Source organism: Pungitius pungitius, chromosome 8 (assembly GCF_949316345.1).
Source record: "Pungitius pungitius chromosome 8, fPunPun2.1, whole genome shotgun sequence".
NCBI classification, from domain to species: domain Eukaryota; kingdom Metazoa; phylum Chordata; class Actinopteri; order Perciformes; family Gasterosteidae; genus Pungitius; species Pungitius pungitius.
Genome location: NC_084907.1, coordinates 15847133 through 15861519, shown reverse-complemented (window position 1 = coordinate 15861519; position 14387 = coordinate 15847133). Strand labels below are relative to the sequence as shown.

The 14387-nt window shown below is 47.6% G+C and overlaps 1 protein-coding gene across 4 annotated transcripts in view; it reads left to right on the top strand.

Moving 5' to 3' along the window:
* The window catches only part of srgap2 (SLIT-ROBO Rho GTPase activating protein 2), a 44498-nt gene that overhangs the window by 12780 nt on the left and 17331 nt on the right, over positions 1-14387 (top strand). For 3 of the 4 annotated variants that reach the window (XM_037490805.2, XM_037490804.2, XM_037490809.2), the window contains exon 2: positions 12364-12556. In XM_037490805.2, the coding sequence (XP_037346702.2) occupies positions 12364-12556 (193 nt within the window). Of the gene's footprint in view, positions 1-11419; positions 11622-12363; positions 12557-14387 lie in introns of those variants that run through there. The other variant, XM_037490807.2, reaches the window with a different exon arrangement.

Below are 14387 nucleotides of genomic sequence, written 5' to 3'. Positions count from 1 at the left end.
TGCGTTGGGTCAGAACAAAAGATCATGTTCGAGCAGCTATGACATTGCCGTTTTTTGTGCTTTTGTACTTTTCATTTATTATTACACTGGCTTCAGGCTGCTGCCGAGCACCGAGGTTAGAAGAAGTGTGGAGAGCGCCCTGCGTCAGGTCTCAGCAGAAGACTAATTGTCCGGTACAAAGTTTTCTCTACGCTGCAGCTCATCCTGTTAAAGGAAATAGAAAACACTATAAACCTCTTATTACTTCTACACAGCGGCTTCATGAGAACACTACGACTACGGTTTGCGTTTCATACAGGAAGACACAATATTAATCACGGAATGACACGTGCACGTATGCAGTGGGTTTGTCCAACCAGCATGCAGACGGTGATTAGTATAATCTCTTTCACTTTCATGTTAAGCTTGCTGAAATGAAAGACTTTTTCTATAAGCTAATTCTCCTCAGTTTGGACGCCTCACGAATTCATTAAAGGATAATCCAACAAAAAACGAAACACAAAGTGGTCTTTAACCTCGTGCTGGTATCACGGAGAACCGAACAATGACCTGAGTCCTATTTCAGAACTGCGTCCATGTTTTATCTCATGAAGACCCGATCTTCTGTGTCACAAGTTGCAGGCAGGACATCATGGATCAGAGCGTGTGTGTGTGTGTCTGTATGTGTGTCTGTCTGTGTCTGTGTGTGTGCAGTAAGTGCACAAAACACACAGACAGGCCACTACACTTCTCTGAGCTATTGCTTTGATCTGAGGATTACTGTGATCACATTCTGAGTGGCTGAATGGGATTTTCACAGCTTTAAGCTGAGTTTATACTCCCTGTATTTGTCACTTGGCATGGGGAAAGATCATGTGACTGTCACAAATAGTTCAATGATTCAAAACACCCGTGTCTATAGCCAATTAGCTTTTAAATGATTTAAAAACAAGAAACATTCATTTGAGTAAATCTTTTCAGCCAAATTGTTTCATGATTTTCAACCTTTATCTCTTCCTAATGCATGTTGTACTTGACGAGAGGCTGTACTTTATCGTCCAATAATGGACAGTTGGAGGGTGTTGTTAGGCTTGACGCTCGGCGGAGGGCCGGCGACCTCCCAATAAAAAAAGCAATAAAGTAGTCCATAGATTTTACAAGTGATTGCATTCCCTCCTCTGCATTGTGGAGGTTAGCTACACCTACGGTCCATGTGCATAACTGTGGAGCCAAGCACAATGAAAGAGAAAGCGTCTGAATTACCGACAAACAACACTGTATTTTATTGGTGATTCAGTAATGTGATCCATTTGATGCTGCATGCGACTTAATGTGTCTTCACATGTCGACAATAAACTCATCTGATGAGATTTGTCAATGTTTATGAATTCAGTAACCTAAGCATAAATGTATTAAATTGTCCAATTTTGATATGGAATTCCTAAGATGCATTTTCATTCCTGTACGGAAGGGAAGCCATGACCCCTTTTTGTTTTTGACCAGTGGGGGTTTGACCATAGTCAATCTCGTCAATCCCTGTAACCAGGGATGTAACCCTGTAATCTGACCCTGATCTGGGTCAAGACCAGCCTTTTACACCCGGTCAAGTTGGTGTGAAAGCCATTACAGGAAAGCAAGAACATCTGTATGTACCTCAAGAGAGCAGGAGAGGGTTTCTATGTTAACAGGAACGAAACTGAATGTAAAAGAGCTAAAGATCGAACAATGCCGCAAAGAACAAGAACAAAAGCTTGTTCCCTTGTGATTTTTGCTGCTTTTGTGCTGTTCAACCAAATTCTGCTGAGGTGTTGAGTTGTGCTGCTCCCTGGGAGTTTCCTAATGTAGATTGGCCCACTTTATCTCTCTCTCTCTCTCTCTCTCACCCTTACTCACCCACTCTCTCTCTCTGCAGCACAGACAGGCAGCTATGTAAGCCGGTGCGAATGCAAGTGAGGAAGAATTGATCTTGCTGGCTGAATGTGATCTTCACTGTGGATAAATGCATGTTTCTCAGTGGTAGGTTATACCACTCCCCCTTCTCTCTCCGTGGGGGGGGAGGGCTGGTCGGCAGAGTGGGGTTTCTGATCTTCTCTCATGCGCATCGCGTATCCAAGTTTGTCTCTCGTGACAGACTCCCGCCTGGTTGAAATTGTGGCCATATTTCATTGGGCCAACCTGTCACTGCCCCCCCCCCCCCCCCCCGACTCCCCGAGCTGTAGCCTCTGCAGGAGTCATTACGACAGCAAGGCCACTTCCCCCTCATACATGCACACATCCATCCTATGTTAGCAAGCGTGAGAAGGCGTAACCCCTCTCGAGTGGCGTGGTGGAGAGAAGAGTGGAGTGGTGGATGCAGAAAATGGGAGGGTGGGGTTATTTAGTTGCTGCATAGGCTGATCCTGATTCAGCTTTTTCTGCCTTCGGCGATGACACTCTGGGAGCCAAACGCTCTGAGTCACACGCTGTTTCCCCCCCGATCGTCGTCTACAGCGTTTACCTGCATGTAAACAGAGCTTCCGTAGCGTTATTGTACAATTTATTAATTTGTTAGCACATACAGGCAGATCAGATTATATTTTATGCTAATGCATTTGATGTTAAGGTTTAGGGCTGCAAGCTGTTTAAAAAAACAACATTACTGCACACTGGCGCTCCTTCTACTGGCATCACAAACATCTTGGAGCCCATAAAACCGTCCCTGCCACTTCTGTCCGGCTGGAGAAGCTTGTGGCTGGAAATTGCGGTGATGTGACGTCAAGGTGGATGGGGCGATACTATCTCATGCTATCGGCTGCTTTCCTCGCGCACATCCTTTTGTCTGAGGCATCACATTGCCGCCCCCCCCCCCTCTCTCTTAGCCCCCCCCCCCTCCCAAACCCCGCTTCCTTCCACTGGCACTCCGATAAGGATCGGCGGCCGTCAGCAGATACGGCCTTTGACTCGCGGTGCCGCTGCCCGCCGTCAATTCCCACTCTATCTACATCTCTAACATTTTGTTTTCCCAGCGGCCATTTTCGACATGCCACCCGGTTGGAATGCAGTGATAAGAGTTTGCTATATGCCAGTCACGTACACGTGTTTAGCTACATGCCTCTTTTCCCCACTGGGTTTGGTGTGTGTGTGCATTGGTGGACAGTTTACTGTCTTTCTGCCATGCACAGCTATTAGACGACAGTGAGGGGCTATTACGCAGTGTGTTAGGCTTCAAAGTGTGTGTGTGTGGGGGGGGCTTTACATGCATGCGCACATACACACAAAGCCGTTAAGGTTCCCATGAGTCATTGGTGCTGACGGAGGGATGAAATAAGAATGGATAAAGGGATGATTGATGGACGGAGTCATTACGCAAGTGTTGACCTGCTAATAACGATGGGAACGAACCCACCTGATGATGCGTCTGCACAGGAAATGGTTCCCATGCCCAGCCTTCGCTCTCTGAAAGTAGTCCTGTGTCTTTTCCCATTCTCGTGATGCTGGATGTGGAAAGGGGGCCGCTGTCCAACACACGCTGTCAAGCATCACACCCACGCGGACGCACACACACTCCCTCCCATGCTTGGGTGGTTGAATTAGTCAAATCCCCGACTGGCCGCTAAGTAGATTAAGGGGGTGTTCAGCCTTGGTCATTTGGAAACACTGGAAAGTCTGTGCACACACACACACACAGTGAGTTAACATTACTGTCCTTCTGGTCGAGGATGGTACATTATGTGTTTTTGTAGCGCTGCAAACTAACGATTATTTTGATAATCGATTAATCGGTCGATTATTTTTTTTGATTAATCGATGAATCGGAATTAAAAAAACTGCATTAAAAAGCTTTAATTTCCAACCCTCTATTCTAAAACAGAACTGCAAATTCACATTGCAAAAATACTTCAAAAAGTACAGGTTGCTCTTTGAAAATATAAATCAGAAAATCTAAAAGGATTTTTTTTAACGTCAAAACTTTATTTATACTACACTCACAGACGCACAAACTCTCACACTAAGACACACTCCAATACACACCCCCACGTTTGCTTATTCATTAAAGTATTACCGGTATATTGGGAAAATTTTTGTAGGGGTTGCTTCCTGTTTGATGCTGACCACACACCCTTGTTCGATGTCACCTACGTTGTGTCATGTGGCTTTAGTTATATGCTTCCTAAGCAATGTATTAGCACACCTAACCTACACTTTAAATAATCGATTGCATCGATTCTTTGTTGCATCGCTAGTTTTTTGTTTAGCTTTTTTGTCTGATACCTATCCAGTCCTCCTCAGACAGATGGTGTAGGTCATGATACCGTCATGGGTTTCATCCCTGCGGGGAAGCGTGTGCGTGTGCAAGAGAGTGTGAGAGATGAAGAGGAGGAGACCGCGACGAAGGCTGTCGGAACAGACTGAGACCCAGATGGCTGGGTCCGGCAGAGACAGGAAGTAGAGGTGACACCAGGTGGATAGTGCCCTTGAGTATGAACCACACAGACACACACATACATGACCCTAAAGACCTGCCACATGAAGTTATTGTTAGTACTGGCACAATTTTAACAATCCACTGGCTGTTTTCTTCAATTATGTTTTTGAGATTGAGGTAAATCCCTATCCTATAAAGCCTGAGATGTTATCAAGATGCTTGCTTTGTCCAACTATTAAGCTCAAGTTCTCACAGTTAAAGACCAGGAAACAAGAAGGTTTAGTATCTCGAATAATTTAAATGACAATTAATCCAATTAAAATAGATGCCGATGCTCTCGTTAGTCTAAACATATTCAGCAGATTAATGATGAAATTAGTCGTTTTTTTTTCTAGCTCCAATCTCACTTGAATTGTATTCACTGTCAGTCTTTGTGCGACCTTCTCCCTCCCCCAACACACACATTGTGTCATCGCCCCTTTCCGCACTGGGTTAGTAGAGCAGGCGGGGGCTTTAAATGGGGGCGAGGAGCTAGTTAACTTTTGATAAGCCTCCTTTTTCATTATGCATAGAGAGACCCCGGCCTCCCAATCTCCAGCGCCGCAAACCCTGTGCCACCGCAGGAGAGGAATCAGAGCATGAGATGTTTGGAAAGGGCTGCTGGTGTCAGGAGGGCTACGTGTTGCATTGTAGAACATCTTCCTGGAAAGACTGATCAGAAACGACAGTAGAGTGAGGCGGCAGGATTCTTTAAAAGCACTAGTCTGCGCTGAAATGGATCGTTCTGTCGCTGTAGGTGTCTTCCACCAGTTGGTTGACGTGGGACAACGACTCCCTCCGCTAGCTTCGCGACCTTTGTCCCCCGACCTGTGAACCCGAGCTCAGTGCAAGGAACCCTGACGAGAGCCCACATGGCTCGACACACACACACACACACACACACACACACACACACACACACACACATGCACCTTCTTCCAGCTGGGGGACGAAGCCTCCCTCTAGTCAGTAAAGGGTTAATGACTTCCTCATCTGAGTAGAAGTGCAGAGGAATGTACCCCTGCGGTGTACAACCCCCCCCTGCAATACCTCCCTCACTGTCCCCCCCTTTACTCCTGTCTCCCTGAAGGGTGCAACGTGCACGACAAGTAATGTTGTTTACTGCACATCAACAAGAATCCATCACCACACAGCCCCCGTAGAACTAACGAGGTAGGGAGATTTGGTGAAATGAATTACTCAGATTGTATATAAGCAGCCAAGCTCCTTCCTGGTGTCCAGTTATTCCTCTTAGAGGACGTTTCCCAATGCTGAGGGAAGGATTTCCCTAAAGCACAGATTTCTGGCTTTTTATGTCAGTGTTTCAAAATAAGAATCAGAGGTGCATGCAGGGATGAGCCCCCTTCTGCTTTATCGGCCAGCCAATCAGTCCCTGCGGTCTACGAGGGCCGTGGACCTTTGTGGGTCCCAATGTGGAGGATTTGTCACTTCGCTGGAAAAGAGCAAACCATAGCCGTAATTATCAATTGACTGCTAGATTAATTACTTAAATAGCAGGTCGCACGTGTTGTCTAAAACAGTGATTCTCAACTGGTGGGTCGCAACCCACTTGTGGGTCGCGGACCCGTTTTTAGTGGTTCGCGGGCCATTGCATGGGAAAATAAAAATTAGAAAAAAAAGAAGAAAAAAATCATCCTGTGATTTTATTTTGAAGGGACTTTTTGAATGCAGCGGAGTGTCGGTTTTTTTGCCGGCTCGTCCGTCCATGTTTTCAGCAACGTGTGCCAGGTTGGGTCAAACCATTCTGATATGGGGGAGACGTTGGGTTTTTAGGATAATTAAACATCCTGAATATGAAATTCAGCTTATGAACTTGATTTTGAATAAATTTGAGATGTTGAGAATGTTCCTCGATTTGGGTCGCGGCTTGTCATTAAGGGGTGATGGCGGGTCCCGGAGCCAGACCAGTTGAGAACCACTGGTCTAAAAAAGAAACCGCAACTAAACAGAAGCGTAGATGCTCTCCAGCACGAAGTGGACTTTAGACCTTAGGCCCGAGCAGAGGCACGTCCATGAGAACCGACACAACCATTTGTTTTCAGGTTTGTTAAAATGCACCAAAAAAAAAAAAAAAAATCGCTGGAACACCTGTGAGAAGTGTGGATGTAGCTTAAGTCAAATAAGTGTTGTATAGTCACTTAATAGGTTTCAATGGGGGGGGGGGGGTGTGGGGGGGTCATACTGAATTACACTCGCACATCTCAGGTAAACACAAGGTTTAAAGTGATCCTTTTGTGCAGAAACTTTTACAGAGTTGTGTGTTTAATCAATTAGTAGACAGAGTACTGCAAGTGTTGATCAACTGATCCCTTCCCTCATTTTGATCATTCCTTTGTTGGTGTTTGTGGGTGTGCGAGAACTAAAGTCAGACGCTGGCTTTCTTCGCCTGGGTGAAAGCGTCCTTCAGCTGTTTGTTCTCCTTTATAAAGTCGGGCCAGAAGTGACATTCACCACACAAACCCCAGTAGCTTCCCCCCCCCCCCCCCCCCCCCCCCCCCCTCCCCCAGAGATCTCCTGTCGGTGACCTATTTGTGCCTGAGCACAGCGCAGCTCTCCTCTCTGCCTCCTGTCCTCTGCTCTCGTGGTTTGGCCTCCGCGCAGTTTTCCATGTCTGAAAGTAACTGAACTCGTTAACTTTCCTCCTTAAGAGGACACTGATTTTCCTAAAGGTTTTAAGCTCTGGGTGAGAGAGGAAATGCCTGTATTACTTTTAGTGTGTGTGAGTCCATGTGTGTGTTTGTTTTCAGAACAAAGTCCAGACCCAAGGAAAAGACATTGGCTGGAATCCTTCCATTCCTGCAATAGCTTTCCCTCCAACACTTAACTGTACTGTAATTCTATCTTTTCCTCTACTCTGCTCCTCACTTGCTTGTGGCTGCTTTTGTGTGTGTGTGTGTGTGTACAGTGCAGCACTATTAGGCAGGCATGTGTGGAACTAATAGATTCCACCCTTCTGAAGAATCTTATTAGGCAATACGATCTGCAACCTGAGGCTTCAGCCTACCTTCTCATTCAACTGCCCTAAAATCACGTTCCGTGGCCCCGCCATCCATGTGAACACACACACGCACACACACGCACACACACACACACACTTTCCCCTACCCTTCAACCTGCAAACCTCTGGCCCAGTTTCTCTCCTTCTGACTCTCTCCCGTCTTTTCCTGCCTGGTTTCAGGTTCTGAGGATTGTATTGGTGAACTCCACAGCTGCCTTTTTTCCCTCTCGGCCCATTCATTGGAAGAAACAGACACACACACCTCAGTCCAACCCCCATCCTGCCTAACACACACACACACACATCCATGCTTCCTGCAGTTGTTTTAGTATACCCTCTCGTGTGCTCCCTACTGGCAGTGAACTGGCCGGACCGACTTCCTCTCTCTCCCTGTCCTGTTTTCCTGTGTGTGTAGGGATGAATGGACATATTATTCACAGCGACCCAGTGACCCCCCCTCCCCGCCAAACCACCTCCCTTACTCACCCTTTACACTGCGTTCTGTTCTTGCTCCTTTTCTTTCTGCTCCTTTCATTCTTCCCGAGGACAATAGTATGAGCTCACAGTGGTACAACTCTAAACCGTAACCCCCCCCTCCTCCTGCTCCTCCTGCTCCTCCTCCTCCTCCTCTGCACCGCTACGAACCGCAGTATCAGCCCCCGGAGCAACAAAGACCAGACCGTACTGCATGAACACATGAACACAGTTTGTGCACTCACAGACACAGAATGGGTGGTACTCTACCTGTCCTCAGGCCACAGCCCCCGGGTTGGTGCCCTTGGATTCCTTGGCAATAGTTGACGGGTCAGAGTCTCCTTGTGCTTAACGCTGGCTGAGGGTTGTGGCCGCTTCAATGAGGTCTGTGTGGATCATCCCAGGTTTATGGTACTTGAGTTTCATTTCCCTGGATTTGACCTTTTGTTTGTGTTGATTACGCTAGCCAAAGTAATTGTTGGGATGTGGGAACATCCAATGTTTTTGTACCCACTTACAGTTATTCAGTCGCAGAGGGGCGGCTGAATTAATGACACTGGACTTCCAACAGCACTCAGGATCAGAAAATCGGGAAGAAAAACTTAAATAAATGCAACGTTATCTCTTCAATTAGCTTTGTATTTGTAAGTATTATGGTAAAAAACCTTGAAAATACAATGTGGGTCATTATTAACCTGAGTTTTCTTTATACCGAACCGGTTGCTTGTTTGTACCCTCCTGCTCCAGCCAGTTCAAGCCTCGTCTCGAACATCCACCACGTCTACTTGTTTAATCGTTGCCACGTGTGTGTGAAAGTGTGTGTGTGTGTGTGTGTTTGTGTGTGTACAAACCAGTCTAGTAATAGAGCGGGACAGATCAGGGATGGGGGCTCCCAACAACAGACTGGAGATCTGCCGTCAAAACACTTCAGAGTGACAGCGTGGAGTCAAAGTGTCACGTCGCTGTCAGTGTGTGTGTGTGTGTGTTCTTCCCATAGCCCAAGGTGTTTTCAGGTGTAATGAGTGCCAGCAGCAGTATGTGTGCCTCTATCTAGGCCAGCTCTGAACGGCATCCAGCGCTGCCTTCGCTTCTGTCGACTTTCAAACAAACAGCTTGAAGCTGGTCCGCTTTAACTTCAGCTGTTAAAGGTCTGCACAGTGAGCTTGCCACAGGGGGGGGGGGACTATGGGACCGGTTGGGTTTACTGTTGGCAGCATCATCATTTCCTTTTTTATATTTACATACATTTGTATTCAGCAGCGTGTCTGTCAACTGCAAACTTTCCAGCAGGCATTGACCACTGTGTGTGTCACTGTGTGTGTCATTGTGTGTGTCATTCTAGCTACTCTGTCTCCATCCATCCTTTTCCTCTATTTTCATCTTTCCCTTTCTGGGACAGAATAAGCAAACCAGTCAATAATGCACGATGGGGAGGGGCGGCTTTGGGTGAAATGGTTTGAGCGACATTTCATGCTCAGACATATGGAAAGTAATCAGTCACGCAATTAATCCCAGGGCTGAAAGAAAAGAAAGAAAACCAGACACACGGTGAAGAAGAACAGGCCACGAGGATCAACGGTGATCCATATCTGTGTACAGTCCGTGTGTGACGCTTGTATACATGAAGTTAAAATGACCACTAAAACAGGGGCTCTCCAACGTTGACGTCTTTCCTCTCTACCGGAGCAAGACACGTTTCCTCTCTTCTATGAAAATGACATCAAGATTTCACTTTTATTTCTGGTAATAGTGGAAGTAAAAAATGCTATTTCCTCCTCATCAAACGTTTCTTAATGGGTCTCGTAGTGTCTTCATTCCTCACTGCATTGACTGTGAATCCAAAGAGCGAAGTGGTCCATGGTCATATTTCCTTTGAGGCCGCTGCCTCGTTTGACCTTTCTGTAAACCCACACACTCCCTGTCGGAGTGAAAATCATCACCGCTGCTTTTGTGAAGGCCCAATTTGTTTACTGCTCCACCGTGAAAAAGATTCTGACGTCCGAACGTTAGTTCTGCATCATCATTTCCTTCTGGTTACGCGTCCCCCCCCCCCCCCCCCCCCCCCCGCTGTCAGGGCTCTGAGGACTTTTGCACCGTACCATTGCTCAACAGGCGTCTCATTTTAAAGCGTGAGACGTCAGCTCGATCGGTTCCTTCGCACGTGAGTGATGACCGACTGGTACGGAGTGGACGTGGTGATATCTGCGGACTTTTTATAGGTTGGGAAGTGCAGTCTGTTAATGAAGGACAAGCGGAAAAACTGCTTTAAAGACTCCCATCCATCTTGTTCAGCTGAGTTTTGTTGCGTTTGATCAAGGGTGTGGGTGTAACTGGTGAACAAAGTGTACGTGGCTCGTACTGACAGAGCCAGACAGCTCTCAGCACCAAAGAGCAAAGGAGCAAAAGGAGGAGGAAGAAAAAAAAGAGAGAGGATAGCGTCAGTAAAGTAGAATCCCAGATCACAAGTCCTGCTCTCATCTGCATGGAAAAAGTGACTGGGTTGTCTGTGGGGGGGGGGGGGTGTAGGCGTCACATTCCACTTCACATCCGACCTCTCACTAGGATGATGACCATTGCAGAGGGACGAGGCGGAAAGGGAGACCCCTCCGCTGTGTCCCGGCCCAACGCTCCTCTCCTGTTGGGCAGCGGCGGCGTCCAGATGGACGAAGACATTTGAGCTCGCGGGGAAATTCGGTTTCAACAGCCAGTGTCAACAAAGTGTTGCGCGGAGGAGCTCGGGGGTCGCTTTGGTTGAGCCACGCAGCCATACATCTTCTAAATGGAGCGTGTTGCCAGACACACTCTTTACCCTGATGTTAGTTAGGGGCCCTGCGAGGGGCTTCGGGGGCCACAGTGCACGGCCTCGCTGTGGAATTGATTTACTCCCATTAGACGCTGCTCTCCCAAAATCGGAGTCGCGTGGCACCAAGGTTCCCTTTTTCTCCTCCACGTACCCCCAAGGCCTCAAGGTGCTCCCCTGCTGATTCACCTCGCGCTTCCTTTCACCTTCTCACGCACCTTATTGATCGGGGCGTTTGCCTTTACTTTGATTTGTTGCGTGTGGGGCGTGTATTCGGGCCGGTTGATTACAAAACGTCTTAAAGGTTTGGTGTTGGCCTCGGGAGGCGGGACGCTGACACACTCCCCACAATGCTGCGCAATGAGTGCATTACTTACAACACACACACACATACACAGAGACCACCAGGAAATAACATATGTTGTCAAAGCGGATTTCACACCAGGTCGTTAGCGAAGGCGCCGACTGCGTGTGTGCGTTAGTTTGTCGCGTGTGCTGGTGTTTGCGCCGTAGTGTCATAATCCCACAGATCTGCTCTGCTCTGCTCTTCTTAATCAGTGATGAATGACCGACTGCATCCAGACACAGCCGCTGGCTAGAGGCACAATGTTTTGCTCTGTGTTTTTGAGAGGAAGGGAGGAGGAGAGTGGGGACGGAGGGGGGGGGGGGGGGGGGGGGCGGGTCGGTCACAGAGACATTTAGATATCCCACTTCTCTTTGTGGTAAGGACAAACTGCTCGCTCAGCTGTTAAACACAAAAGCAGCGTCAACAGTCGCCGTCGGGCGGATGGCCGGCTGCCTGGTTGTGTGCCTTTGAACACATTAGTGCGCATGTGAAGGGATTTGAAAACCAGCCAGAATGGAAGCCAAAACCATCCGCTTTTACTACAGCCACCGATGTAAAGGTAGGCCAGCTGTGGTAAACCAATCATGATTCAACTGCACAGGTCTGCGATTGTGTGTGTGTGTGTGTGTGTGTGTATGTGTGTTTTTTCCGAAAAGGGTGCATGCGCAACCTGCTCTGTGTTGGCAGGCAGCTATGAGAGCATAGCATTAACCTGTCAGCTGTCAGCGCTCATCCAGCGTCCTTAGGGCACCGATGTGTGCGTGCACGTGTTGCTGCAGACGCTTCGTGTTGTGCGTGTGCATAGCTGCAGTGGGCAGGGCTCTCCGGAGGACTTTTGTGCGGCCAGTGATCGAGCGCGGTTACTGCAGTGTGTCTGCACTGAGTGCACTCTATTAATTTGAGGCCGGACCGGTGAGCAGCGTGGAGGAGGGAGAGGGGGGGGGGAAAGGAAAAGCGATAAACTGGGATAGATTACTGCCTCTGGAGATCTGTGTGTGTGTGTGTGTGTGTGTGGAAGAGGCGTACGGACGTACACAAAAGTCTATGGTTTGCGGTGTAGATTTTGGGGTAAGACTCCAAGCTGCTGCGTCACAGCCTCGCCGGGTGTTTAGCTAGAACTGCTCTTCATCCAATTCAGCCGCAACAAAGAAAACTTCCCCACATGTTTCCATTTTACACATTGCTCTGAAATGGGCCTCGATCGTGGCACTGCTCCTAGTCCAGCTGATGACAATGTGTTGATTAACCACGTTGCGGTTTGCATGGTAGCTGACAAAAAGGTCGTCTCCCCTTTCCGACAGAGATCCGGGCCCAGCTGGTGGAGCAGCTCAAGTGTCTGGACCAGCAGTGTGAGCTGAGGGTGCAGCTGCTGCAGGACCTGCAGGACTTCTTCAGGAAGAAGGCGGAGATCGAGGTGGACTACAGCCGCAACCTTGAGAAGCTGGCTGAGAGGTTCCTCACCAAGACCCGCAGCACCAAGGACCACCTACTCAAGTACGGGACACTCTCTCTCACACACACACACACACACACACACACACACACACACACACACATGGCACTACCACACTGGGCAGTGGGTTGTTATCATGTAGCTTATGGATATATTCATTTACTTTAAGTGCTTTAAAAAACAAAACATCAGAAGATTTCAAGTACGAGGAAAAGACAGAATAATAATTGTAATTTAGCCCTTTTTGAAGAGCTAGCAAACGCTTTTAAGATTAGTGGTTTCCTTCTTGAGAAAAGAGAAGTAGAGACAGACAAAGAGGAATGGCGTGGAGGCCCTATTGGCTTATGTCAGTCTGGAAAATACTGACTTTCATCACTCACTTCCCAGTTTGGTATAATAAAACTCCAGCTGATTCATAGATTGAATGTTTGTTAGCATGCTCCTTTTTGCGTTCACCAAGGTTCGGTGAGTCTGTATGTGTGTGTGTGTGTGCGTGCGTGCGTATGTGTGTGTGTCTGTACATTTTGCCAGAAATGGCCAGGTGGGAATTTTGTGCTCTGACAGTTTTGCACTGTCCCGCTGTCTGGTGTGTGTAAACCTCGCCCAAACGGGGATTATTTCTCCTCAAAGAAGGTCAATTCCTCTTTCTCGTCCAACCCCCACTGCCCCCCCCCCCCCCTTCACCCTCCCTTGAGCAGCGTGATGTTTTCTTGTATAATTTCACCTGGCCTTTTTGGGTGGGAGAGAAGGGTCTTTTGGTCTTTCTATACCATGTGGGTAAAGGATACACTAAAGCACATCATCGACCACAAGCACACACACGCAGACACACACACACACGCAAGCGCACATACTTTCAGTGGAGCTATACCACACATAGATGAAGGCAGAGAGCCTCCTCACTCCTCAGCGTTTTAGAGTGTTACTTGGCGATCAGTGAGCATGTTTTTCAGGTGTGACACGTGGCCAAGTGTCAAAGTGACCGATCTCTGGTGTTGATGTAAAAGAGCCGCAGGGCTCTGTGATCATTACTGCAGTGTCATTAATACGCCATTACTGCGATCCTGCGACGTTTTCAAACAAGCCACGGGGACACGAGTAGCCGCACCATGCGTGTCAGAACAGCTGTGCGTTATCAGTGATTGCTTACGCTTCAGAATGGTGCATGAACATGACCCCCTGCAGTAGATGCCGTTCCTCATCCTTCCACGCTCTGTTGCATCTTCAAGGGCCAAAAGTGCAAAGAAGAGATGTAAGTAATTGAACAAGGAGACAAACACTATTCGGAACCAAACACAATCCATCCTGATACTTCTTACTCTTTGCCATACAGAAATGGACAATTGATAATCCTTGCAAACTAACCACTACGATAATAGTTCTGATCTGTGTTTTATGTGAAATAAATCCCAAATCAATAATTCTGCAGCTGCAACATCTCTTGTAATGTAAAGCATTTATTTTACTGCAATTAGCAAGGTACATTGAATTAGTTAATTTGACAACAAGCCGGAGAATGTATTTGTCGTATTTGATTCTTTTCGATGGCTTTAAACCGCACAATACATGTGCTTAAGCGACTCTTTTTTGTCTTTCTCTGACTTCCCGTTCGCCAAAACCTCCACTGCCACCTTCCTCTTTTTCTTTCCTCGCACGGTTCTCGTTCTTCATTCCTCGAGCATATCGCAGTTTCCCAAAACCATTCGTTGCTCTGCTGGCGATCGATAGAGATTGATAGGCCTTTAAACAAAAGCCAATTCCAACCAAGAGGACATACCCCCCCCACCCCCCCTCAACACACACACCCTCGAATTCAGATCAATACTGAGACAGTCAGTGTGTGTGTGTGTGTCCCTGTGTTGCATATTGGGG